Genomic DNA, 27,653 nt, shown 5'->3' on the forward strand with positions numbered 1-27,653 from the left:
TGTATTTATTCTCCTAGCACTACGTCCGCCTCACTGATGTTGTTCAGAGAATACTGGCATTGAAGTTCCTTAGGAGTGATTTTCGAGATTTTGTTGCCTCCGGAGTCAGTTATTCCTGAGCGCAGAGGTTCTTCGATGGTGACCTTCCTTTGGGCCCTGTTCTTGGGCAGGGAGCTTTGCAACCTCTTCCAGAATTTCGGCTCTCCCCACCGGAGGTGATTCGCTGCCCTCAGGTACAGTCGCAGGTCATCGTCCAGAGCACCAGCTGCCACTTCTTCCACCAGGACAATGAGCAGCCTATTGATGTTATCCTCCAGAGCCCGCTGGTGCGCCAGCCGGAATTCCCAGCGGCACCATTCACTGGCCACGAAGTTCCTGCAGCACAGGTTACAGCTCATGAGCTCGCCGCATGTGTACTGGACGTTGCTCATTGTATAGAGTTAGAAAATACAGTGGGCGTTCACTTAAATGATGCGTTTACTAGAGAAGGGGTATAGTGGTAATAAGAATTACGAGCGGAGATGGTAGCACGGCCTCAAGGGTCTACTAGTGCCTTTATTTTGGCTGGGTGTCTTCCACAGAATGAGGTCTGTGGTAAATGCAGCCTACGTAAAAAGCTGATATAAGAGATAGCAGCTCCATATAACTTGGGTTATGCAATTTAGCGATTATTAAAATTGAAGATAACATCAGGAAACACAGAAAAAAACAGAATAAACAATCTGCCAAGTGACATCAAACTAGGCATGAGGCTTACCTTCACCGAAAATAAGAGTGAAAAAGCTTTTTCCTCTAAGCATTCTCGAACGATTCTGTGAAATTCGGGGCCCTATCGAAATATTCGCTTTTAGGTGCAAATTCTGTTACCTTTTATATGATGTGAATTTAGATTCTTGAACTTTAGTTTTACTTTCACCAGTTTGCTTTTAAGACGCCGATCTTCCATTCCTTTTTTACTTCGCCAAGGATGTCCGCGAAGGTTACCCAACCTTTAAACATTTATGCTATCAGACATTTTTAAGATGCTTGTCTTTCATTAACTAGGTAGTAAAAATAACCTTTAGGCCCTTTAAACCACCTTTTTTATCCGCTTTGTTTTCAAGCTATGCTCAAACCAATTTTCCCGTACCTTGAGCTTGGCGCATCTTTGGCGCAGCCTTAGTCGCTTATGCGCCATTAAACCCAACACAACACACCTTTTTTACTTAGGGCTACGTCGAATGCATTCACATTGTCTACGTTATCTCGAAATCCAAGAAATCCAAAGATGCCGATACTGAAGGCACCGAGATCATGGTAGATGCAGCGACATTTTAATAAAATATGCAGTTTTTTTAATGATGCACAACACACTACACATGTGTGATTATGCTGGTTAAATCTCAGGCACCCTCACCTCATTTCAAGCATTACGGCGCTGCCACTTAAGTTATCAATAAATGATTTCTTCCTGATTTGCTTGTTCGCAGTGCTTTAATTCTTATGGAAGTAATGCAGTTCTCATCAGCTGCATGTTTTACTTTGAGTTTACAGCATTTCATTTCCAAGTTTTGGTTTCCTGTATAATTACTGTTTAGTTCTCTAGTCCTTCTCGCCGCCCTGAGTCAGTGTTATTTCTGTACAAGTACCTAAATAGTACTTAAGCCACGATCTGTTTTTGTGGAACTTCTTCAAGCGCTCTTCATACAATATTTCATTCTGTGTTTCCCGTGCATTGAACGCCATCCAGCTCTTGTTCCCCTGTACTGAATAATTTGAGGTTTTGACGTGAGCACCTAGTGCTTATATGACAACAGCCCTTTGATTTATTTATAGCTCTGACTTCACTGCTGCCCTGAGGCGTAAAACTGCATTTAGAAAAGTAATCCATGGAATGACTATTCTATTCTAAGCACCCATCGGTACTCTAAACCTATTGTACACCCACAACGCATCTAATCTATTCGGCCTTTCGCATTACCGGTGAGTTCCTGTTTTTTTATGTTTGTACCCTTTGTTTATTAATTCCCAAAAAGATTTGTATTCTGTCACATTGAGTATTGGGTAACCTAGTACTGTAAACACCTTCACAGCCTGATCGTTGAATACCATCAATTTTGATTAATTTGCACTACAATGTCATCTTTGCGTTGTCAGAGGACAAGACGGTCGTTCCAAGACTTTATTCCATTTGCCAACCTTTCTTTATTTGTATAAAAATAACCCTTGATTAATTCGCTTAACCATTTTTTATGCTCGGGGGCAATAAGAACCACTACCGAAAAGTGTTTGACATTTGTTCATTAAAAAAGTTCTTATAGACATTCCCTATTGAAAAAACTCTGCGTGAGTTTGCACGAGAACAGTGATTTTTGTACGATCACGTTCATTTTGCACACAAATGCGCAGAAATTGTGCGTTACCTGTACGCATTCTGTGCGTCCTGTGTGTACATATGCGCGTACTGTGAGCTGATAGACGTTCACGCACACTCTTTGCGTGTAAAAAATCGTGGACTCTCGTGGAGAACTCTCTGTACGTGGACATCTGCGTGCTGAGAGGGGGCTTGCCGAAGCTGTGCGTGCTTATGTGCATACTGAGCAAGCTCAGTGAGGCTGCGTGTGGCCATGTGTGCGTTTGCTTGCTTAGTAGCAACTTGTCGAGACTGTAAAGGCCCATTTAGGGTGAAAGCAAACAAAGTTCGAGCATTCAGTTAATGATTACTTCTCAATAATGAGCAATAAGCTCACGTTTTGCTGTTTTATAATTTTCATCTTGGCGTAAGTACCCATTAATCATTTTCAACTTCAGCAAACAAATAACCAAAAAATTATCTTTTAGTGCAAAATGGTTTCCTTCGATACTGCAGGGACCTGTACATGACAACATGCACACTGAGCAAGAACTTGTCAACATTGCAAGTTCATAGTAAAATAATGTAAAAAACAAGCTTCTAATGACTCTTACAGCATCCTTCAGTTCTTCCTTTAACCAATTCTGAAAGTTACAGATATCTTATAGATGCATGATGAAAGCCATCCAGAGCACTTATGTTGTTGCCCGTCATGCAGACAGCCATATTTCGAAATCAGAAGCAACACAACCATTTGTTGCTTGCACTCGAAAGGAGTCAATCAATGGAATAACTCTGAAAGGGCAACAGTGTCTGTTAGGTGCAACAAACAAGCTTGGGGATATAATCAGGTTCAATCAAACATGAAGTGCAGAAAGCGAATTGTGAGCTGTAACAGGAATGTTACGAGGCAATTTCCAAAACCATTTCCAAAGCAATTTCCAAAGTCATTAGCATAAATTTACATACACGTAAAAAGGCCATGTAAGCCTACACGAAAAGACAGTTTTGAATTCACAGTTGGTGTCAAAAGTTCAGAAATTAGTGCCCTCTCTCAAATTCAGTGACAAATCACAGATCGATTAATTAATTCCCAGTATGGCTCCAGAACAAATCCAATGAATCTCAAATGTGCGAAGTATATATACCACACATGTTGCCTGATTAGCACCAGCATTGCATGATGCATGACGAAGTACCACACTCTTCATTCTTCTTCAATCTGTTTTGAAATTTGCACTACCACAAAGACCATCTGGATGCGCTATTATTCCGTCATATTGCTGAGAGTCACATTCGGAGACCAAGAGCAACACAACAGTGTGCTGCACATGAGTGGATATAATGCACTGGGACAACGACAACTGTGCACAGTAAGGAACGCTTGTAAGGCGTCAGGTATTTGCTTGGGGAATGTAATCGAGTTCAGTCATGTTTCATGTGTAGAAAGGAAGATAAAAGTTGTAGCAGAACTATGAAATCCAACATCAAATACTGAACTTCCCCAGGTGATCTACACACACATAAAAAGCACGAAAGGATAAGCTCAGCGGTACTGTTAAGTTTGATGCCCTTTGAGGTTTGACTTGCGCGTCTGTATGCAACCATCAGATACCATCTTGAAGTTACCAGAATGCCCAAAACAACTTTGTTGAACTGTTCTACTCTAAACTGAAAAACTTTTCCTTAAAACATTTTTTTTTGCGACATGCTGTGTAGCTAATTATAAAATAAAGAAAAGAAGCTGATAAAATTTTCTCATCTCAAACGTACTGATAAGTACACAAATCTGAGTGCTTTCAAGAGAGGTGACGCACCCGGTATTCAGTGTCCAGAAGCATACATAATGCTGCAGAATCCTATAGCAAGAAAATTTCTTTTAGTTGACAGATGGCTATGTCTGGTTACAAAGTCAATACCAAGTAAGGCACATATCCTAACCTGCAATTACATGAAGCTGCACGTGCTTCATAGGCTGTAACTCCGCCAATAACTACTACATATTTCCCACCTCTAGCACGAGTGCGGAATCAATATACAGCATGGAAACAGCAGTTTTGTTGCTTTAGCTTCTTTACTATGCTGTTTAGGCAAGGGACGAGTTGAAATATTTGCATGGGCAGTTCTCGATTGAAGTAACGTAAAAAACATCCGCACTCCTTTCTGCTGAAGCGACTGGTGGACCACTTTTGCATGTCGCATCTCGTATGACTTGCTAAGGGTCCAGACTAACACACGCACTTCGTCAAACCTTCACACAAAACACTCTTCGCTTTTGCTATAAGCTCCGGCCACAGGCAGTAAGTGTCCCGTCACCGTTCACATCGCAAAAGAAGGCAGCGCTCGCAGGCGGTCAGTTTGAGCTGACAGCGACAGGTGTTGCAGGCACACCGCCGACTAAGTTTCCAAGGAAGCCACACTGTAGAAGGGCGCCGTCTTGTAATCGAAACACACTACAGAAACAATGGCCACTGTCGCTGCTTATGAGCCAGGCATTTTTGCAACGAAGTTAGCAGTGCAATAGGCCGAAAGGTTCGACTCATCAAACGACGGCACCGCACTGCTGACCTCATTATCGTTGTCGACCAGACATCCATAGCACATATGCCCCGACGGATCGCTTAATTGGGAGCTGCTACTACTCTTGGATGAGAGCGCGCCCACCGGCAGCACACACCGGTAATCCTTCTTCTTTTGCGATTCCAGCACAGTAAAGCGGCGCGCAAGACAGCCCAGCAGCAGCACGAGAAAACAAGCGAAGCTCACGGCGGTGATCTCAGAAACCATGCAGCATGTCGGATAGGCTTTGGATTTGACGAGCTAGACCATGCCCACTCACGCACGCACGCACGCACGAATGTACCGACACGCATATTAATGCGTCCATGCGTCACAAATTTCTCAAGTTTTTAATGCTAATATGTGCACAAGAACTTAATTATTTTTGTAACGAAAGTTTCATTTGGTTTTAGTTCTTTGCTATCGCACTGCCCAAAAGCATAGAGCCCGAAAGAGACGACCTGGAGGAATGCCTGGAGGCGATGCCTTTCTAAACGGGCCGAAGGAAGCCGGAACTGGCCGAAGCGCTAGCCAACGAACGCAGCGTCTGGGGAGGGACAGCATGGCGGTCAGCGTTACTACGTTTGTCGTGGTCCTTTGTGGTGCCGAGGGCGTGAACGATCGCTGGCATGAGCATTTGTCACTCTTCCGATATGTGATGTGCCGACAGCAGTGAAATTCGCTGGTGCGATGTACGAAAACGTGGTAAGGTGCTGAGTAAACCTGTGTTTATAGCGTGCGTCAGCGGGCTCGACGGATAGCGCGTCGTCCTTTGCGCGCCTTCACTGGAAACGCTATGCTGACGGTGGGGCTCATTTCCTCCATGGCGGAGCAGCTGGTGGGAGACCACTACCCGGGTGACATCTCGCATCTTGGGGGTAAGTTAATTTTCTTCGAACCTGTTCATTATTTCAAAGCCTTTGCGCACAACTGGCCACGTCAACACAGCTAGTACAGAGACGCGAAGACGCAGTGCCTATCGCGGCAGCACGCAGCGCTGAAAGGTTGTTTGCTGGCGGCACACGGGCATGAATGCGCGTGTAGTGTCAGTGGTCACACGGTCATGGTCAGTATGCCATGCAAATATGCACAGCTGATCCGATCGCGGGGTGCACGATATCGGCGCCGTACTGCCGCCGTACTGCCGTTCATCTCTCGCCGAGAATGGAATATGTGCCCACCAATAGATCTTCGGCCCGGGCTTTACATTCTCGCCGCATGTTACGCTGTAATTGAAGTAACAGCGCTCGAGCAGTTTAACTACGTAGACTGCGATTCAGCTGTATGCGTTTGGATTGAGCTTCCTCCTCTTTCACTTGTATTTCACTTGTACTTTTATAAATTGTGTATTTAAGGTACGAAGCTCCATATGATCCAGCTGCGTTCGTACTTATAGCCGAGCCAGTGTAGTCGAGCCTTGAATAGCAGAACGGTGAGATAAAAACAAATTGCTCTGAAGTTTTTCGCCTCTATTTTGGCATTCGCTTTTTCATACTTTGGCTCGGAGCTGAAATGGTACAAACAACTGCAAAATGCACACAGGTGCCCTAGCTCCATTTGCCCTAAATCCCGAAGTTGCAGTGAAATTTAAGGGTAATTGAGCCTTTAATATGTACGAAGAATAAACTTGATTGTTTCATGATTATAACCAATGGCGCAAATAAATCTGACTTTGACTTAAATATGCTGAGGTACCTCTCCAATACCTTATTTGATGTTAAAGGAAAAAGTGTGGTTTTTCTGCAATTGGCACTATTAATTCATCATACCTGTGAGGATGTGAAATCAGTGCTAATCATGCCAGATTTCAAATTGAGGGACGCATGCAGAATTTGAAGCAAACCAGCCTTCTACTGAAAATATCGTTCTGCTGTGGTCTGTTCTTTTGAATGGTGGCATGTATTGTAGAAACGATGCTGGATATCGATATGCAAGTGATGTCTCGTCTGAGGCTAGGTTGTGAATGACTGCCGTGGTTATGAATTTCTTGTTGCCTGGCCCACTTCGAAATGTGGTTAAACAGTTGTGTTCCATTCTGCGACCGGCTCCTTTTTGTGCCTTGCACTTTGCCTTACATGCTTGATTCTAGTCCATTTTTTGCACTGTGCTGCTGTTAAATGTGTCTTTTTACCTTGCAGCAATCTCCACATAGCTTTACCAGCAATGCCTCTTCCAAGCTCTCCAGTATGGCTGTGCCAGCCTTTCACTTGGTGCTAGGATGCCCAGCAAGCAAGCAGGCTTTTGAAGTAAGCACTGAAGACATCTTCCGACACAAGTAGCTTTTATTTTCCTAGTCCACTGCTACTTGTGTGACCCCTCGTTATGTTGATTTTGGCAAGTTAGGTTGCCTATTAAGGGCTCTCTTTTGTTTTTCACCTGCTGCTGTGGCCTACTGCATTGGTGTTCGGCTACTGAGCCCAAAGACGCGGCATTGAATTGTGGTGGCTTCGTTTCGACAAGGCGAAATGCATATTTGCTCGTGTGTTATGCAATGTCAGTGCATGGTAAAGAATCTTTGGTGGTCGAAATTTATGCACAGCCCTCCTCTATGAATGGAGGTATTGTTCAACTTTGAGGCATTAAAGGGACACTGATGGCAAGCTGAAGTTGACCTGTGATGATGAAGTTCCGCATCCTAACCACAAAGACGACACTTTTTCTGAAAGTGGAGCTTTATAAGCCAGAGAAAGCAAAACGTACAATTTTCATCAGCACCGGCTGATTTCGGAAGTAAATTGCGATGCGCTGACTCCGTTTTTTTTTGGCACAGATTCCAGAGGCTAGGCTGAACTGCCATTCACCTCAGAACGGTTATCATGGAGTCCTTTGTGTAGACTTCATGAGTTCAAATCGAGTGGCGGGAAAATTTTTAAATGTAATTTTTGCGCCAATCATTGTGTTGATGGCCTTTGCACTGCTGTTAAAAACCGGGATAGCAGTATGGTATCCCATAAAACTAGGTTCAGCACTTGCAGGAAGTGGTTTATCACATTCCGCTAGCTTGTGCAAGAAACTACTTCAGGGATATGTACAGGTGTGTTTAATGTGTTCCTGAGTGAGCACTAACTCGTTAGGGGGAAGGCAGCTTCTAATCTGGCACTACAGTGCCAATGTCATGAGTGTAAATCATAAGATGACCCATCAGTATGTACGCCTGATTTCTGTGACACTTCAGTGGTGTATAGAAGTGGTAAACAAATCTGTAAGGTATTTGATGCATATCTCCAAGGCAACGGCTGTATGAGTAGCGAAGCCATTAGTCAATCTTCAACGGAAAGAATTTTCTCTTTTAGATGACGTGCTTGTATATCAGTGACAGTTATTTGTTGTCCTGCCTTTCGCTTGTGTGGGTCATGTGTGGCGCATCTTCATGCGAGCCTTCTTTTCCTTTACAAAAAATTCAATTGATAGTCCAACCTGTTTTCTTCTCTTTTCCTGTGTTGCATCTTTTGGCTGGTTTTAAATCTGTAACTGAGCTCAGACCGTGATAATTACAGCCGGTAAACAGGGCTACTGAATGTGAGCTTGGCATACATGCGTACTGTATGTGTGAAAGTGCAGTTTACAATATTCAGAAATGCTTGATAGCCTTACAAGAATCTAAAATTTTGTTGGAATTCCTATTTGTTCTCTGTTCAAGTGTCGAGAGTTTTTCCGCTTCATCGTGTGATTAGAGCCACTTTGGTACTTAAGCTGAAATCTTTTCTTTAGCCTGCATGTTTCTCACTTTTGGGACAGAAACGTGGAGGCTAATGAAGAGAGTTCAGCTTAAAAGAGTATAGACACCTAATCTTGGTGGCATGTTTTCTTCTCTATAATGATGCGGAAGACACTACTATGCATGAATCACCATCTGGTATTCGTGTGAGACCGCTAAATAATTTATAATCAACTTTTTCTGCCATCCTGTTTCGGTGAACAATTTGACTATGGCTATGACATCAAAGAGAGCTTATAGGTCACGTGAGGCGTGGAAAAACTGCACTTATAATCGCTGCTTCATCGTTTTAATTCGCTACAGCGCTGACGCCAGCATTCCTTAAGAGCCAGAAGTACCAATTGTATTGCAGTTTTTCATGCCTCACGTGACCAATAACCTCGCTTTGAAGTCACAGCCATCATTCAGCTGTCGAAACCGAAACAAATACAGCAGGAGAAAGAAATTTGATTATAAATTATTTAGCGGTCATAGGAGGATGCCATGTGGTAATCCGTGTATAATACTTTATGCCTTATTACAAAGAAAAAAACACGTGCCAAACGATAAGGACAGCAAAGTGAGCTATGGAAAGAAAAATGATAAGTCTAACATTAAGAGACCAAAAGGGGGCGGAGTGGGTGAGGGAACAAATGCGGGTTAATGACATGCTACTTGAAATTAAGAGGAAGAAATGGGCCTGGGCGGGGCTTGTAATGGGAAGACAACATAACCGCTGGTCCTTAAGGGTAATGGAGTGGATTCCAAAAGAATGCAAGCATAGCAGGGGGTGGCAAAAAGTTAGATGGGCGGATGAGATGAAGAAGTTCGCGGGGATATGGTGGCCACACCTAGCAAAGGACAGGGTTAATGTGGAGACATGGGTGAGTCCTTTGCCCTGCAGTGGGCCTTGTCAGGCTGATGATGATGGTATGTGTCGCACCTGCTGCTTCGTGCTATCAGCTGGCCCATGCTTGGCCGACCAGACTAGCCAAATTTGTGATGTGGGTTTTCTATTGCACCTGCATTTGTGTACACAGAGGACTTGAATGGTAGCAGGCGATGCTGTGCATGTGTTCACGCCACAGCACACATGACCCACACTGAAAGCTTCTCTGCCTTTAGTAAGACAGCTGCGTCAGTCTGGGGCATAACGTATCCCAGTGCTAGAGTATGAGTAAATTGCTGTGGAATTTTAATCTGGTATCAGGTAGCATAGCGCAAAAGAAGGCTAGCGCGGCTGCCTAATATTCTCTTGGGCAGCTGTGTTGGATTTTCAGTGCCTGTTAGTGTAATCCGTGAAAGTTCACTGTAACCCATTCGTTTCGATGTAAATTAGGAAGTCCTTAGAGCCCTGTACTTTTTAATGATAATAACAAGGTAATGCAGTAATTCAATTGTACCTGTTCTCTTTCAACACAGTAAAGTGCTGCTGGGTCGAGATCACAGTTTTACTTTGTAGGTGTGCTCAGGCTGTCATCATCATCATCATCATCAGCAGCAGCAGCCTGACTACACCCACTGCAGGGCAAAGCCTCTCCCATGTCTCTCCAATTTTGTCTGTCCTTTGCCACTTGCGGCCACTGTATCCCCACAAACTTCTTAATCTCATCCACCCACCATTTTTTCCTGTGTGTGTGTCTTCTTCGCCATTCTGAAATTCATTCATACAAATGGATTGATGCACGTAGTGTCAGGTGCGTAATGTGATACCACCAGCTCACCCCAAGCTGTGCTCAGATTTGCCTCTTGCTGCAGGAGCAATAAGGCAGGCTTGAGGCTGAGTGGTGCAAAAACATGATTTTTCAAGAATGTCTTTGTGGAAATTGCAATTAATCATGTGAATTTGCTTTCATTTTAGGAGCTGCACACAAGCTGTGCGCCTTTCCATGCTGATCATGCTGGCCAGGTACGCTTATGGTTACATTACTAGGTTGTTTTCATAATGGCAGTTGTGGATTTCTGTGTGGTTTTAAAACATAAATTGTATAAGTATTTGCCCTGCCACAAAAGTATAGTGGTGCATTCAAGGCCAGTGTTACAAAGGGATGTTTTGATTGCTGCAAGAACTTGAAGGCCCCTGTGTGGTCACTGTGGAAGGCCCCCTCCCTACTTAGGAATTGCTATTTGGGTTACTCAGTCATTTGGCAGAGTAATAGTGTATAGAGATAAGGGATGGAAGAATGCTTCCAACTAAAGAAAAAAATCCAGCAAGCAGTCATAGAAGCAGAAGTACAAAAATGGCAAGGCTTTCTCTAATTTACATCGAATCTTTTTCACTTAGACTTCTTATTGCATAGAACGGCTGATGCTTGGCTTACACACATATTTTCTTTAGGTATGCAGTAGGTCTCACATTCTTGTATGATATGGTCACGGTGCCAAAAATGATGGTGGTGTTAGAAAACTCGGAATATAGAGGAATTTTATTGCTGACCTTATGGAGAACTATGGTAGCTGTGCAGTCGTTATAAATATCTTCCAATATTTTCATATAACACTCTTCTACACCCTGATTCCACAATGCCTGCATGACAGCTGTGGTTCCACCGAGTCAATTGCTGTCTGGTAGTCAATGAAGGCTATATATTGGGGTTGGTTATATTCTGCCCATTTCTCTATCACCTGATTGATTGCATGAATGTGGTCCCTTGTTGAGTATCCTTTACGAAAGCCTGCCTGATCATTTGGTTGATTGAATTCGAAGGTTGTCCTGACTCTATTAGTGATTACCTGAGTAAATACCTTGTAGACAATGGATTGTAAGCTGATCGGTCTGTAAATCTTCAAGTCCTTGACATCTTCTTTCTTATGAGTTAAAATAATGTTCGCATTCTTCCAAGCTCCTGATACGCTCGTGGTCACGAGGCAAGCGTGTGCAGGGTGGCTAGTTTCTCTAGCACAATCTCTCCTCCGTCCTTCAACAAATCTGCTGTTACCTGATCCTCACCAGCTGCTTTACCCCTTTGCATTGCTCCTGAGGCTTTCTTTACTTCCTCCCTCGTTACTGGCGGGATGTCCCATTGCTATGCTCTACTGCCTCTCTCCGTAGCGTTCTGATTACATTCACTACTGTAGCGATTTGTGCACAACTCTTTGGCTACTTTAACTATCTTATCCATATTGCTTATAACATTGCCCTCTTTGTCTTTTAGCGCATAAATCTGGTTTTTACCTGTGATTAGTTTTCTCTTCACTGATTTTAGGCTACCTCCATGCTTTAGAGCATGCTAGGTTTCCTCCATGTTAAACTTTCTTATGTTGGCTACCTTGCACTTATAAATAACTTCGATAGCTCTCCTAGTTCTATTCTATCTCTGAAGTTAGACGTCCTCATGCTTTGGCGTTTCTTCATCAGACCTTTCGTCTCCTGAGATACCTTGCAGGTATCCTCTCGAATGATCTGACCACCTACTTCTGCAGCACGCTCCAATGAATTTAAATATGTATTTAAAGATAACAGTTAAGGTGGGAGATTGAGCTTCGAGATTTGCACTTCAACTTGGGAGTTATGCCACTGCTACACAGAATACTTGATCGCCGTAGAGATATTTCATCATCTCGCACCAAGCTGCTGTGGCGCCACTGTCACAGTTGATAATTTTGCTGGGAAGCTGTTGTAGCGCTCACACAGTTTTGAAAAGGTGGTATTCATTGTATTTGTGCTATTGGCAACAGTGATAATATGCTTGCTGCAGTGTTTTGTGGCTAGCCTTCTCTTTTTTTAGTGAAATAAGTTGTACATTTCATGTTGAGTATTCTTTCAGCGATTAAATTGCTTTGATTTTATTCCTTAGTGTATAGTTGCGAGTGCTCCATGTCTGAGTGCAAATTTCTACCACTGAAAAGCCTTCAAAATCTTAATAGATGTCCACACTGTTCTAGGGACTCAGTGGCTATTGGAAATGCCCATTTAGCTGTATTCAAGTGCTGTTGAGTTAATAGCCATTTGAAAGCCTTCAAAATGCCTGTGTGACACGGTTATTAGATTTTGTGCAGGTTTGATGCTGAGCAGTCTGCGTGCTTGAGTCGGGTTTTCCAGTGTCTGTATTTCAAACCTGAAACTTTTCGAAATCATCATTGGTTCATTAATGGAAGAAGTACTTGTGCCCTTTTCTGGAATTTCCAGAAAACAAATTAACTGAATTTTTTTGCATATACTCCTACCTTTTTGCAGGTGCTGCATAGTGAGAAGCTGTATCAAGACGCCAACCTGCTGGACTTGGAGAAACTGAAGAAATTGTTTAGCCACTGTGTGGCACCCATCATGAGGGATGTGGCATTAATAAAGCCAGTTAAGGTGACCTTATCTATGTCCTTTTGCAAGCATGCTACACACATGAGAGCCATCCCACGAAGCACCGTTTCTGCAAAGCTTGTTATCTCACAACATGCATGCTGAATGAGGCAGTGACAGACAGATGAGGAGGCCTTAATGCAGTACATTAGCGTACCGTGTTGAGCAGTGATGTAGGAGCCTTGCAGCCATGCAAGGTATTATCGGTATCATGATGGTAACTCCATTAGACACTGTCTAGTGCTCTGTGAGCCAGACTCGGCTCTTGAACATTCTGGGACTCACCCTTGGCTCTCGGACATTCTGGAAGCCTCACCCGGCTTGCGCATATTACGCGAGGATGTCTCCTGCTGTACGAGCCTTACGCGGCTTGCGCACTTATGTGAGAGATGTCTCGCGTTTGCGAGCTTGCTCGGCTTGCGCAAATTATGTGAAATATGTCTCGCGTTCTGCGACCTCGTTCAATCGTCGCATTTTGCGTGGCAATAAACACGCAAAGATAGGCACGCAGAATTCACGCTCAATATTTTCAATAGGGTTGACAGCGTTTCCAGGCGACGTGTGGCACTAAAAAATAAATTTATCTGCATTATCCTATTGCAGTCGATGCCTGAAGCCCGTCCTCAGTAGTGTTTACATTACCAGACCCCCCAAACTTGTTCACGTGCTGCAGCGCGTAAAGAAGCTGTAAAAAGTGAGAAACCTTGCATCACAATCAAATATGCACGCGCGCACCAACAGATACGTCACCTTGTGAGCACTAGCAATGTCCTTCTGGAACAGGCGACGGCGTCCCGGATGATGTCTTGCAGCAGGAATCCACCCTTGAAGTTTCGTTCGTACCTGCAGTACGAGAGGCCGAGGGTGTCCAACCTCGGGATCAGTTCATCATGCACCCAACTTGTGTCCTTGCTGCTGAACGAGACGAACACGTCGAACAGCTTCTCCGCGTCCAGATCTTCCTCCTCAGTGCATGGCGTCCAACCACACACTCTACGAGTGCACGGCCAATGTTTCAGCACTCGCCCGTAGCAAAGATAGATTGCCAACAGCGTCAAGGTGGTCACCAGAAGACCTAATTGCCACCGTAGACAGGAAGAGAAGGCCGTCGAAATGTTAGCTGCAAGGTCATGGGCTATTTTCACGCTAGATGGGGTAATTCGCGTTAAAGAACAGCTCTACTCCTACTGGTCTCAGTGTATACACTTTCAAAAAACAGTGCACAGGAACGCACAAAGCACGCGTAATTGAAGAAGCCTCCTAAATGTAAACGGCATCGTTGGTCTTGTTGAATTGCAAGCACTCCGTTATGAAAGAGCTGCGAGTGAGCGGGAATAGCCCTGACGGGAACCGTTATGTCTTAGGTACGCCGATATAGAACCTTCAGGCTTTCTGGCCTTGGCCACCGGCGACACTGGCGCACGCTCGAAGACTGCTCTTTTGTGCTTGGTAGCGAATAAGGAGCTGCCGGACGGCATATAACCATTGTAGAATTTGCAGAAAAGTTTGAATGGTGCAAGAGGTTCGCCCTAAGCGCCTTTTTTGCGTATCACGTGTGAACTAATCGTGTCAGTCAGAAAGTGCCGATAAGGAGCATACTACTGAGCACCATGGACGCATTTGTGGGTCCCGCTTGCAAGGGGCAGAAAGGTGGAAGCGGGGTTGGAGCGGTGTCGCCTCAACTACGTATTTCGTGGACGTTTTTCGTTCAGAAAATGGGGTTTAGCCACTGTGCTCTTATGTAACATTTCTTCATATTCATCTTCATCAGTTCTTCATCTAACGCCCGTGGCGTACCGCGCGTCTCGCTGTTGAGTAGGTAAAATTGAGAGAAGTTTATAACCTCAGTGTTTGCTTTTTAGGATTGGCACTAAAGATAAGGTTAACCTGTAATCTTGCTAACCTGCTAAGGTCGGCGGTGAGTAAAACTACATAAAGTTGAAACTGAGGTAGTGAACGGAAGGGGAAAGGAGGGTTTGTTGGCGGTTCGATCTAAGATGTAAATGGAAACTGGCAAACGAAAAGAGGGACGTGGCAAAGCAGCACACAGAACACAGCGCCCAATTTCGAAATTGAAAGTGCACGGGAATATAATGGCTCACTTGATTTAAAGATTTTTTGTGCCTATCACTATTACTCTGGCTTCCTAGGAAGGAGCATAATTTGTTCAAAAGCTGGCTGAAGTATTCACCAGCGTGCGACTAGCTTGTTGCAAAGGTAAGAGCGGAAAATTCGCACAAGATTTCTGGTGTCGCAGACGTTGTCAGGTGAAACAAAACAAAGCATGAAAAATCACATTGTGCCCACTTTCACCATTGTGGGCTAACTGTTGTTCTACATAAAGCGATGTTGTATGCACGGGGCAGCATCATCGGTCACTCGTACAGTTTTATCAATGAGCCGACCTCTTTATTTGGGCATCAATCACCATTGTGTCACGCTCAAAAGTTTTCTTTTTACGCCATTAGACAGTCAACATCGCAAAAAAATTATTCGCTGCATTACACGAACATCCTCGAAAGCGACTGATGACACCCACAGTCACTTCTCATCCGAGTTCACCTTATTATAAAACCATTAACACTATTTGCCGCTGTAAAACTCTTAACCGAAAACGGGGTTACAATGGTGTGTCGCAGGCAGCACAATATATTACTGCTGATAATATCACCAGTGCATTGTATGCTACTGAAATGGCCGAGTCAGGGGCGTGCCGGATTATGTTGCTGCTGTTATTCTATTTCGTACAGCTCACTTCAATGAAAGTTGGCTTCAGAAAACAATACTGTGTGCCAGTGACGTAATGCGCCATATATGGGCACACTGATCTACTACCCATCATAGCAACGTTTTACTGTGAATTTTGCGTTAAAAGTACCCGACTTCAGCAAACAAGCAACGGCTGAAAACATGCTGGGCGTATGGTATAGAAGCTGCCTAGCAGTGATTCGCATCAGTCTGGCGGTGACTCAGGCATCAGGCGGTGATTCGCATCAGGCGGTGATCATTTAGGTGTTGAAACTCAGAAAAGAAAACGTAGACAGGCGCAACGAGCAGCATTAGAGAAATTGTGCACATTAGTATAGAGGAATATGTAACAAGAGCAATAATAATGACAAAATACGATAGAATAAAATGAGCCAAAGTGCAGAAATTTTCTAACGGCCTGCAGGAAAAAGTTACGATAATAAGGCTCTTGCGGCAGAAATGAGGAAATCTATGCTTATAGCATGGCACATCACTGATGTTTTTGCGCAACTGATACTGCTGAAAGTAACAGTTACCAGCGCCATGACACATAGGCATGCGTTTTGAGCTGGAAACACATGAAAGCGTAAATTTGAAACGTTACCCACCCAAGACGAGAAGGAGGAACAGGGTTCCTTTGGGTATACTGGCCGGACAAAGTTGCTTCTGCCCCAAGGAAACAAAGTGCTTTCCCGACACGAGTGGGTTGGAGCTACTCGTACACCTGATTTCTCTGGCATCCTGGATCTGCCACCACAAAAAGCAAATGCAGTAAACACTTTCTGTCATAAATAACAAAGTCAAAAGATAAACAGTTTCTTTGAACATGTCTGTTCAGAGACATGGCGTGTGACATTTATACTGTAAGGCGCTACGTATTGAAAGTATTAAGGAACTGCGTCCAACTATTGCAAATAGTTGAGGGTAATAAGATTAGTCTGCAGCTCGTTTGGGAGGCACTGTAGTGTAAATAAGAATAAATTACAGACATCCCCTAAACCAAAATTACTTAATTATTCTGTCTAGGTTGTACTCACACGTGAAGTACAGTCCTGGAGATTCGAACTACTGAAATAGAAATGCGGGTAGCGCAGCAGCGTATACTATTCTAAATTAGACTGGTAACTTAAGAGAGAGAAACACAACGGCATTGACTAACAAATACATGTAGACATCTGGAACGAGAAAAAAGTAGGAAATTAATTAACGATATGATATGTAAATGGCATACCAGGTTGAACAGCATTGTGAAAGTACTAACGATATGTGTAGCTCGGTTAAGACATTAGTGAGTGTGATCCGAAACATAGCATTGTTAGCCAGAACTCAGATTCTATGAGCCAAGGAAGAAATCATTACAATCGAAAAGCTCTATTGATACTTTTCAGTAATTTTGGGAAGTTCATCTGGTCATGGGAACTTCTCCGGCCACGATTGGCTCGTAGTACTCACTTTAATGCGCATGCGTCTTTTACCAGCAATAAATGTGCACTTGCTGGCCCGCTACGCAGTGAACTATTTTTGCGTGCGGGGCTCAATCTACTGTATTTTTTTTTTGTGGGGTTCTTCTACTCTAGGCTAAAGAGAAAATATTTCGGGGAACTGAGAGCAGCAAGGCAAGTCGGGCTTGATGAATGGGCACTATGGTAGCAGCACGGCAAGAAGACGCTTTCTGGAGTGCTATTGACAACATTTCTAAAGTGAACTAGCATGGACAGTGTAGTGGGCGGGGCTCTTCGCGTACTGCCAGCGGCATTATCATCGCTACCCGCTTCAATGAAATATGACAACAGCGTTGCCAAAAGCGGGTAGATTACCGTGGTGGTCGCATCTCTTCGTATAAAGCTGTCAGAGTACTGGCTGTACAACTAAAAAGGAACATTTTGGTGTTCTATGCACCAGGCACGAGGTGCAACACAAGTCACCATTTCTGTTGGCAGACGAATGCGTTCAACAGTGGGCGACAACAGCGCCACCGCTTCGTTCACCAATGGTGAAGACAAGCGCCCCTTGGCCAGTACCTTCCGCCAGCTATACTGTCTCTTCTAGTACACTGTACGATTGCTGAACTTTCAACTCAATTTTACGGCTAGTGCCGTTAATAGGAGCCCGCCTTGAGTCATGCACCTGAAGCCAGCTATAGTTCTTCCTTGGCTTGAGATGGCTCTATTTGGCGCCCATATGGATCGGTGCCAAGCCGAGGCCAGTTAAACCAAGAGCCAAGCCAAGCTACTTCAAGAAAGAGAAAAAGAGAGAAGAGATAGAAGAAGAAAGGAGAAGAAAAGAAGCAAAATGAAGGGACACCGCCGTGCGTAGAGAAACGGACATGACGGACCTCACCCAAGATTTTAACTAAGCTGTATACCTAGTTTAGGCGGTAATTTTTTGTTGACGCCAAGAAGCTAGTAAAAAATCGCGCTTGCACGGACAGAAAGGTAAACGAAATAGCTGTACAGATTCCGTTGAGGCTGTAGAGGCACCTTTCAATCATTGCAAATTATGCATCAGGAGAAAGGCTGGCACATCAAGTTTTCATCATTTACTTCGAATTTCTGCCACTGTTTTCTTTCGCTTACATTTTTAAGGCAGAACCCAAGCGTGTTTATGAGCCTCTTAGTGAAATCTAGACAATAAAACTCATTTTTGAAACAGCGCAACAAAGACGGGACGTGGAAACTGAGGGGTAAAGACAAACAGGCGCTGACTAACAACTGGGTTCATTGAAAAAAACACACAAATATACAGACAGAGTTAGGAAAGATTAATCGCCACCATAGCCACATGTGAAGCCAGATACCCAATCTCCCCTTCGGAAAGGGCGACCGATGGGCAACTAATGCACGTTGCGCCTTTCTCACGTATAAGAAAAGCTTCAATCACTTCTCGCGTCATCTTATCACAATGGCGGAACAAGATATTGGTGTTCTTATAGTCGGGGGTACATTTGCATTTCTTGCAACGGAATGCACCTTTAGCGAGAGCGTCTCCTTCAGATTTTCTTTTTTCGTAATCTTTTTCCCCGAAGAAATTAGGCAGGATGTGCAAACAGGTAAGGCAGAGGCAGGAGGGAAACAAAAGGGCTTGTCAGGTGCGCCATGTTTCCCCTTATGTACCTTGCGAGGTAGGAGTAGTATACAAAATTCCCTTCTCGTGTGGCGCCACATATATTGGCCAAACAGGAAGATGCATCAAGAAGCGACTCATGGAACATGAGAACACCAGAAAGAAAGACCCCCTGTCACACGTGGCGGTCCACTGCAGAAAGTGCAAATGTCAACACGAACAAGATTACGAAAAAAGAACATCTGAAGGAGACCCTCTCGCTAAAGGTGCATTCCGTTGCAAGAAATGCAAATGTACCCCCGACTATATGAACACCAATATCGTGTTCCGCCATTGTGATAAGATGACGCGAGAAGTGATTAAAGCTTTTCTTATACGTGAGAAAGGCGCAACGTGCATTAGTTGCCCATCGGTCGCCCTTTCCGAAGGGGAGATTGGGTATCTGGCTTCACATGTGGCATGAGTTGACTATGGTGGCGATTAATCTTTCCTAACTCTGTCTATATATTTGTGTGTTTTTTTCAATAAACCCAGTTGTTAGTCAGCGCCTGTTTGTCTTTACCCCTCAGTTTCCACGTCCCGTCTTTGTTGCGCTGTTTCAAAAATGAATACATACCAACTTGCCCAACTTGCCCAAAAGCGCTCCTCATGAAATTGTCAAGCATGAGATGTTTTCTCAGGCTGTGTAACGTACGGGCTCTTTAGTAATCTTTTCAGAATGTTGACACTGGCACTTGGAAACTTATTCTCATCTTTCTAACCTACACAACATTTAGTGGTTGAAAAATAATGGCTAATTGTCGTGAAAATGTACTTACAGCGCCGTAACACTCATCACCTCTATCGAAGCATTACTTTGCTTGCCAACAGTGAGTTTAATGTAGCAGTCTAAACCACGTACACGACAGCTTAAACCGCGTCAAGTGACTAGCTTGACATGAAAGAATTGCTGCTTTTTCTTTTTGCCGATACACCTTCCAGATATTGTTTGCTCGTGAAGTTAGGAAATGTTTTTTTGCAAGTCGTGATCTGCTTGAATTTCTTTTTTTTTCAGTTTATTTGGATGCGTGGATTCGTTCAGTTCTTCGTTCCGAATAATGCTTAGCATCTTTTTAGTTTGTCGTTTTTGTTGATCATGCTTTCGTTTTCATCAGTCTCCTCCTCTGATATTCTCAGCTGAGCCCTTAGAGTATCCTGTAATAAAAACAATGTCGCGCTGTCTGTTATGTGAATTGCTTATTTGAACCCATCGAAGTCAAGCTATTTTTTTTTGCCTGCATGGGAATTCATAATGTGAAGAGCCACGTGCCGGTACCTGTCTCCGAATTTTATAGTCTTTGATGACTTGTCATGTTTTTTCTTTGGCAACAATACTTACCGTCGTTAATTTGAAGGGCCAACATTTTTACGTGTGCCACAGGAAAAGAGCATGAGTAAGTCTTTTTAGTGATTGGATAGGACGTACTGCCTATAATTATTGAAGGCTTGCTTCGCAGCGTTGGTGCAAAGTCACTCCTGCTGATACGAAGGAGCCGGTTGCCGTCGATCCTTAGCATCGGCAGGTACGTAGCTGCTATGAAAGCCCCTTTCACACTACTAACGTTGTTGCCGGCTAATAAAACCGCAGCCAAGTTGACGTTGCGAGCAAACTCGCCGGTTTCCAAGCCTTGTATTGCATTAAAGGATGCGTCGATGTAATGAATTTTTGGTAGGTTCCTCATTGAGCCGTTGAGGGTTAGCAAGCGATTATATCTCAGAACAATTATTTTCAGTGCCTCAAGCCCCTGGAAGGCGTCTCTTCCGATCCACTGAATGTCGTTATCGTTGAGAGCGACCTTCTGCAATCCTCGGTTGTCTCTGAAGGTGCCGTCCGGAAGGCAGGTGAGGAGGTTGTTGCGAATCGACAAACTTTTGAGCTTAGTAAGTCCATTGAAGGCGGCTGTAACGTCGCGGATTTGGTTGAACGACAACCTTAAGTGGCGAATTTGACGCGTTCTGTTAAAAACTCCTGTTACGGTTGTTAACCTGTTCCGGTTCAAATTCAATGACTGAAGCATTGAGTCTGCATGAAACGCTGTCTCGTTAAGGTGATGTATGTTGTTGTTGCTGAGATCTAGACGAGACATCTCTTTAGAGGACTTGAACGCTCTTCGTGCTATTTGGACGATTCGATTGTTGCTGAAAACTAGCTCTCTAATCATGCTCTTCGACGTCGAGAAGTCTGGGATGGAGCTTATACTGTTATATTCAAAATGGGCGGTCTTTAGGTTAGGCATCATGGAATTAAGAAGGGCATCGATGTCCTCAATCATGTTGCAGCGCAGGTCAAGATTCTGGAAAAAAAAAGAAATATACAAGTGGATGTATGACCCAGCTACTGAGAAATTTTGTGTGCGTAAAATTACAAGGGCCTTGTAAACGGTTTCGCAAAATTAACAAAGCTCAACCCTGGTTTATACCGTGAGCTTTTAAATATCTTACGCAAGTAAGAAGAATAACACTCTAAGGTCTCCTGTTCTATTCTAATTCGTGAGCACTGCTGAATGACCAATCGGTCAAAAAAGAGCATTATTTCGTACGCTGCATTGTTCAGTGCAGAGCAGCTCAAGCAACCAAGCTATCTGGATTGATGTAAACATTTATTCATTACAATTGATTACTGGCCTTCTGTTATAAAAACTTATAGGAAATATGTGTTTCGCACTCGTAAAAGAGAGTTATTCCAGCAGGAAGCTACGCATCGGACAAAAGGGGACATCACGCGCTTCTCTATCGCCTAAACATAATAATTTTATTGCTATTTATTAAGCTCCACCACGGTTTTAACGCCGTGTAGGATATTCTGAAGCTGCAATTGGAAAACCATGATTGCCGAGTGGCTCGATGAAGGTGTGAAGAAGGCACTGGAATGCGTTAAGCTGCGCCAGTTTCACGAAGTGTTTTCGTTTCTCTGAAGAAGCCCTCACCAGAAGAGGAAAGGAATTGATGAACTGTTATTGGAAGAAAATGCGCGCACTTTCTCTAGAGCCTAACCGCCGAACTTTTTTGCTGCAAGCAAGGATGGTGACTTGTACAACACATTTACAGTGAAACAAGCTTTGTTCAGTCTGACCTGCAACCAAGTTGAAAATCTCGTGTTCAGCTAATGAGAATCGAACTAAATTTTACGTATTTTCGAGAAAAACGAAAAAGCAATGACGTGACAGTTAAAAAAGAAAAAGATTGCGAAGGAGGTAGCACATTAAAAGGAATGACCTAGCGAGGCTGCACTCAAAATTCGTTGTTCTTTTTCCCAGATTCCTCAATATTTATTTATGAGCCACTTGAGATAAGCATGAATGAATTTTAATCATGCTGATGAGGATTGCTGGTCACTGGCCAAAGTCAATAAAGATGGAAAGACATTTCGGGAGCGCTACGGCTCCCTTGCTCACTATGAAGCAATCGGCGCACGGTTCCGTCCTTTTGTAGCACTCAGTAGCGTTTTTAATGATTTAGCATAGATAGGATGTAGAGTCCCGTCGTTCCTGTTTAGTGTGTTAGACGATGTCTGTATGATAAGCGACTCAAGATTCTGCCGTGCTGATGTGTTCTTTTCTGTTGTCAATATCTTTACTTGATCCCAGTTAATCTCGTGGCTGGATTCTTGCACATGCTCGGCGATGGCGTTAGATGTTACTTTCGGGTTTCGGACGTCGTTCTGGTGCTCTCTCAGGTGTCTCCTAAAGTCCTTTGTCTCACCAATATATATTTATGAGCAATCGGCGCAGTCAATTTCACACACTACGCCTGGAAACCTTTCACGAGGGAGCCTGTCCTTCACATTCACCAGTTCTGTTCGTACCTTGCCAGCGGGCACGTGCGCGATGTTGACACCATGCTCGCCGAAAATACGTGCAAGCGCTTCGCTAATTCCGGCTACGTACGGGACAGCAGCTCGTTTTTCTTTTGGTTTTTCTGTGCTCTCGATTTCTTCGGAGGCAGGCTGATTCGCTGGCATTCTTCTTTCGGTGTTCCTGATGAAGGAAAGAGGATAGCCGTTTCTTCGCAGATCGGATTCTATTATTTTCATTTCGCTCTTTAGATTGTCATCTTTCCAAAGGGCTTCCAAAGGTTCACAAAGAAGGCACCCCTCAACGCCCAGTAGTAGACTTCAGGAGGTCTCCTGTTTACTCGCTGTCACAGTACCTTCACGGTGTTTTGGCTCCACTGGTTGGAAAGACAGAAACGAACGTCAAGAACTCGTCCGATTTTATTAACAAGGTAAAATAGATCGTCCCTGAAGACAACGACATGCTCGTGTCTTTCGACGTCTGCTCACTATTCACCAGCGTTCCGGTCAATCTGGCCGTTCAAGCTTGCAGGCAACGCCTTGAAGATGAAGACTCGTGGCAAGATCGGACCCCTTTCGACGCAGCAGAGCTATGCGAGCTATTGCGCTTCTGTCTCGCTAACACCTATTTTACGTATAATGGCACCTTTTACCCACAGACTTTCGGCACAGCAATGGGAGCAGCAATTTCGGGGACAGCGGCGAACATCACGATGGAAGTCATCGAAAAGAAAGCCCTAACTACTTTCCAGCCACGACCAAAAATACTTCTAAGATACGTGGACGACTGTTTCTGTGTCCTGGAGCGCAAGCACATGGCCCTTTGCCTGGACCACCTGAACGCCATTGAACCCTCAATGAAGTTCACTGTTGAGGAGGAAACCGACGGCTGCCTCCCATTTCTGGACACCACGGTAACCCGTACTCCGACTGGCCTTTCATTTAATCTTTACCGCAAACCTACTCACTCTGGAAGATACTTACATTTCAGTTCTGTGCACCCAGTCGCTCACAAACGGTCTGTGGTTGTCTCCCTGATCAACCGTGCCAGACAAGTCTGCAGTAAAGATGGCAATCTAAAGAGCGAAATGAAAACAATAGAATCCGATCTGCGAAGAAACGGCTATCCTCTTTCCTTCATCAGGAACACCGAAAGAAGAATGCCAGCGAATCAGCCTGCCTCCGAAGAAATCGAAAGCACAGAAAAACCAAAAGAAAAACGAGCTGCTGTCCCATACGTAGCGGGAATTAGCGAAGCGCTTGCACGTATTTTCCCCAAGCAAGGTGTCAACATTGCGCATGTCCCCGCTGGCAAGGTACGAAAAGAACTGGTGAATGTGAAGGACAGGCTCCCTCGTGAAAGGTTTCCAGGCGTAGTGTATGAAATTGAATGCGCCGATTGCTCATAAATATATATTGGTGAGACAAAGGACTTTAGGAGACGCCTGAGAGAGCACCAGAACGACGTCCGAAACCAGAAAGTAACATCTAACGCCATCGCCCAGCATGTGCAAGAATCCGGCCACGAGATTAACTGGGATCAAGTAAAGATATTGACAACAGAAAATAACACATCAGCACGGCAGAATCTTGAGTCGCTTATCATACAGACATCGTCTAACACACTAAAGAGGAATGACGGGACTCTACATCCTATCTATGCTAAACCATTAAAAACGTTACTGAGTGCTACAAAAGGAAGGGACGGATCCCTGCGCCGACTGCTTCATAGTGAACAAGGGAGCCGTAGCGCTCCCGAAACGTCTTTCCATCTTTATTGACTTTGGCCAGTGACCAGCAATCCTCATCACCATGATTCCTGACCAGACGGTATGCCGTCAAACCCTCGACTACAATTTTAATCATGTTTGGATGTGCACCAAACCCTGGCCAATCGCCCACTGTCCGTATGTACCATCCCTACAGATACAACAACAACCCGGAACAAAACTGTGCCGGTTTGTCCCTGGATGCAGCGCCTTTCATGCTGATAGACCCCAAAAGATTATGGTGGTGACGATGGATACCAACTTCGCATGATTCACTTTAGGAATGCGTAATATCTTGACTTAGGAAGGGCCTCCCATTTTGTCCCTCGCACTGTCAGATTTGGCACCTTAGGGCGGGGCAAATTAAGAAATCCAAAGCCTTTCGGTCACGAGCGTTTACTTTGTTCAGCTTCAGCTGGGCATTTCATATCTACTGAAAGGCTCCCAGGATGGTATCAACTAATTTTGCTATGCTTGTCAACACCTTTGAATATAAACAAGGCGATGATTTGCAAATCTGTCACGCTATTTGCTTCACTCTCAGATATTTTTAATGTAAAACGTCATCGACATCGTCATTGTCCCGATCAAGCCGATGGCAGGACCAATATATATACGATGCTTATTCAATTAACCCGGTCTTGTACCTGATGAGGTCAACTAATCCCCTCAAAATTCTTAATTTCATCCGCCTACCTAATTTTCAGCCGTCACCTGCTACGCTTGCCTTCTAATGGAATCCACTCAGTACCCTTAACCAATATTAGCTGCCCTGCCTTCGCATTATATGCCTTTCCCATTTCAATCCCTTCTTGGTTTCGACTAGGCAGTCACTGAAAGGGTAGTCATTAATTCGACTTTGTTCCTTGACCCACTTTGTTTTTTATGCGAAGCATATTACTAGAGCTACACTACAGCCCGTCGAGCGCGGCGGTGGAGCTACCATTGACCTTTAGCGTGACCACGTGACACCACGTGACAACATGACGTCACAGCAGAGGAGAGATGGGCTGCCGGCTCCCGCGGTCGGCCGCGGCGGTGGAGGCTCCACATCAGAGGCGCTGCCTGCTGCTGCTGGGGGTACATCAATACAGTCTATAGGGAATGGTGGAGGTGGTGGAATAACTAAGGGTGTTTCCAATGTACTTTCCATGGGTGCCAAGAATGTTGTTGTAGCCGGTGCTGGGGCAGCGGTTGTACACTCTGCATTGAATTCACCGATGATCCCGTATATAGCTGCCACGGCAATTCTTGCTACACTTCTAGTGGTTGTATTAAAATGACCAAGTATTCAACCAAGGAAAGTCATGCATTACCAAGCCTAGCCATCAATATGCTTCGCATCTGACTAGGCTTAACCTTAGCTAGGCCTCAACCATTTTTTGCTTTCTCTTCACGTTTCACATCCTTTCCATAGCTCGCTGCGTTGTTACCAACTTAAGCTGAACCCTTTTCTTTGGCATCCACGTTTCTTGCTCATATCGGTTTATCGGTAAGATAAAAGTGTTATGAACTTTGCCCTTGAGAGGTACCAGTACACTGCCATTCATGATCTGAAAATGCCTGCGAAATGTGGTCCACGTATTCTTCTAGCTATTTCACTCTCGTGGTCCGGATGGGCGGTCACTACTTGCCCTTAGCAGATGTATTCCCTTGACCCTTCCAGCTCCTCGCCACCAGTCGTAAACTGCTGTTCTTCCCGAGATTGCTAAAGATTACATTAGTTTTCTGCTTATTAAGTGTTTCTTTGCCTCTCTAAGTCATTGTCCATGCTTTGAAATTCTTCCGCTGAGTAACTAAGCAAGGCAATGTCATCAGCGTATCGCTTTATAATGAAATGACATTCTAACACGACAGCGCAAGCCGAGGGAGGGTCTGTCAGTTTGTTCCATGTAATGATGCGAGGAAAAGGCCTTTCGCGCACAGGACTTGGCTCTTTCTCAAACTAGCGAGAGAGCTCGTGAAACATTTTTGACGGAACACAGACTATGCAATAATACAGCATGTCACTTAAGTTATTTAAGTTTGTAAAAGCACAGAAGAGACTTACCTCCATGCGATGAAGGCCTCGAAAAACGTTGCGTATTGTAGCAATTTTGTTGCCACGAAGTATGATACTTTTCAATTCCCTGGTTTCCTTGAAAATATTTGGACTCAGGTACTGTAGCTTGTTGCGCGACAGATTCAAAAACATAAGCTTGGGCAAGCCCGATAGGTAGTTCTCGTCGACTGCCTCAATTTCGTTGTAGCTCAGATCCAGCTCAAAGAGCTCATGCAAGGAAAGCACGCCTTGTAGAGACTTGATGCGGTTCCTGCGTATCTGTAGCCAACGCAGGCGTTTTGCTGCCACCAAACCACCAGGAACGTATGGAAGGTTATTATAATCCAGGCAAACATGCGCCAGGAGCTTGATGTTGGCGATAGATGCTTCCTCAATGTCCCTCAGCAGGCACTGACGGATGCTCAGCATGATCACCGTGTGGTTAGAAAACCATGTGGCTGGAAGTTCCGTAATTGGTATGCGCACTAAAGAAAGTTTCCTTTGAATGACGCCCGCCAGTCTTGCCATGTCTCTATCCAGCACACTCTTCGCGGGCATGTTTTCGCAGAATGTGTAAGCGCCTTCTGTTGAGAGATGGCAGATGCAGCGCTCCAGAACAGGGCATGTTGTATTTGCTGTGGCGGGCTTTCTTGCAAAGAACTGTCCAAAGCATAAACTGAAGCTGCAAGCCACAATAAGCCCCGAAACGAGGATATGCTTGAGGAAGCCTTCTCGCTTTGTTAGCGCTGACATTTGTTGCCGTGCTGCTCAGAATTCGTAGCACACGCAGTATTCCGTATCCAGTTGACCAAGCATCCCTAAGCAGCACATTGTCGCGGCAGGATTGATCAGCGAGCAAGGCATGTCCATGTAGTTGGTATTCAAATTCTGTCAGCTCGTCTTCTGCGTCTGAAGAAACAGGGCAACACGGGCTCTAAGATCTGCTGCTGATATCAGCAAGTTGCGAGGATTGAGTACAAGCACAAAGTTATCCGAGGAATCGCACAATATCAGGGATGCACCAAGGCTGAGAGGATAGATTGCAGCCGCAGGTTTTCCGGAGAAATGTCACAATATCAGGGATGCAGCCAGGCGACAGGACTGAGTGCAATCACAAGGTTGTCCGATGAATTGCAAAATATCGCGGATGTACTGATACTGAAATGTTTGCACGATAGTCACAGAAACACTGGAACCAAGCTCGACTGTGCTTGCCAGCAGCCGCCGGACGAGTTATAAACTGCGTATACTCCGGCAGCTCTGTTCCTGTTTCTGAGTGAGTTCCGGCACCACTCCTCAGGAGAATCGGATGTTT

The 27,653-nt window shown here is 44.5% G+C and overlaps 1 protein-coding gene and 1 long non-coding RNA gene across 3 annotated transcripts; one reads left to right on the top strand and one right to left on the bottom strand.

The window, feature by feature from the left end:
• On the bottom strand, positions 1 to 27,551 carry LOC149333228 (protein toll-like). Of its 2 annotated transcripts, XM_089558605.1 has the most exons (4): positions 26,348 to 27,551; positions 16,242 to 16,380; positions 13,636 to 13,960; positions 1 to 375 (listed from the first exon to the last, which is right to left on the bottom strand). In XM_089558605.1, exons 1-4 carry the CDS (start codon positions 27,089 to 27,091, stop codon positions 6 to 8), a joined length of 1,578 nt encoding a protein of 525 aa, XP_089414731.1. In that variant the 5' UTR covers positions 27,092 to 27,551; the 3' UTR covers positions 1 to 5. The 2 variants fall into 2 exon arrangements, with proteins under 2 accessions (XP_089414731.1, XP_089414730.1); XM_089558604.1 differs by lacking the exons at positions 1 to 375; positions 13,636 to 13,960 and adding an exon at positions 20,162 to 21,029 and having other exon boundaries at positions 16,283 to 16,380.
• LOC149333229 (uncharacterized) lies at positions 5,085 to 10,969 on the top strand. The gene is made up of 3 exons (XR_016285299.1): positions 5,085 to 5,769; positions 7,030 to 7,137; positions 10,450 to 10,969. It is a non-coding gene; the product is annotated as an uncharacterized LOC149333229 (long non-coding RNA).
• Positions 27,552 to 27,653: the final 102 nt, after the last annotated feature.

The sequence above is a fragment of the Amblyomma mixtum genome, chromosome 8, assembly GCF_055824585.1.
Source record: "Amblyomma mixtum isolate Tamu chromosome 8, ASM5582458v1, whole genome shotgun sequence".
Classification (NCBI taxonomy): domain Eukaryota; kingdom Metazoa; phylum Arthropoda; class Arachnida; order Ixodida; family Ixodidae; genus Amblyomma; species Amblyomma mixtum.

Excerpts from the sequence above, each read along its gene's own strand:
- LOC149333228 (XM_089558604.1), bottom strand. The coding sequence starts at position 27,091 with ATGTCAGCGCTAACAAAGCGAGAAGGCTTCCTCAAGCATATCCTCGTT. Across the intron at positions 21,030-26,347 it reads GAGGCCTTCATCGCATGGAG|AATCTTGACCTGCGCTGCAA; the intron begins GTAAGTCTCTTC and ends TTTTTTTTCCAG. Across the intron at positions 16,381-20,161 it reads GCCTTCAATAATTATAGGCA|ATCCAGGATGCCAGAGAAAT; the intron begins GTACGTCCTATC and ends TTGTGGTGGCAG.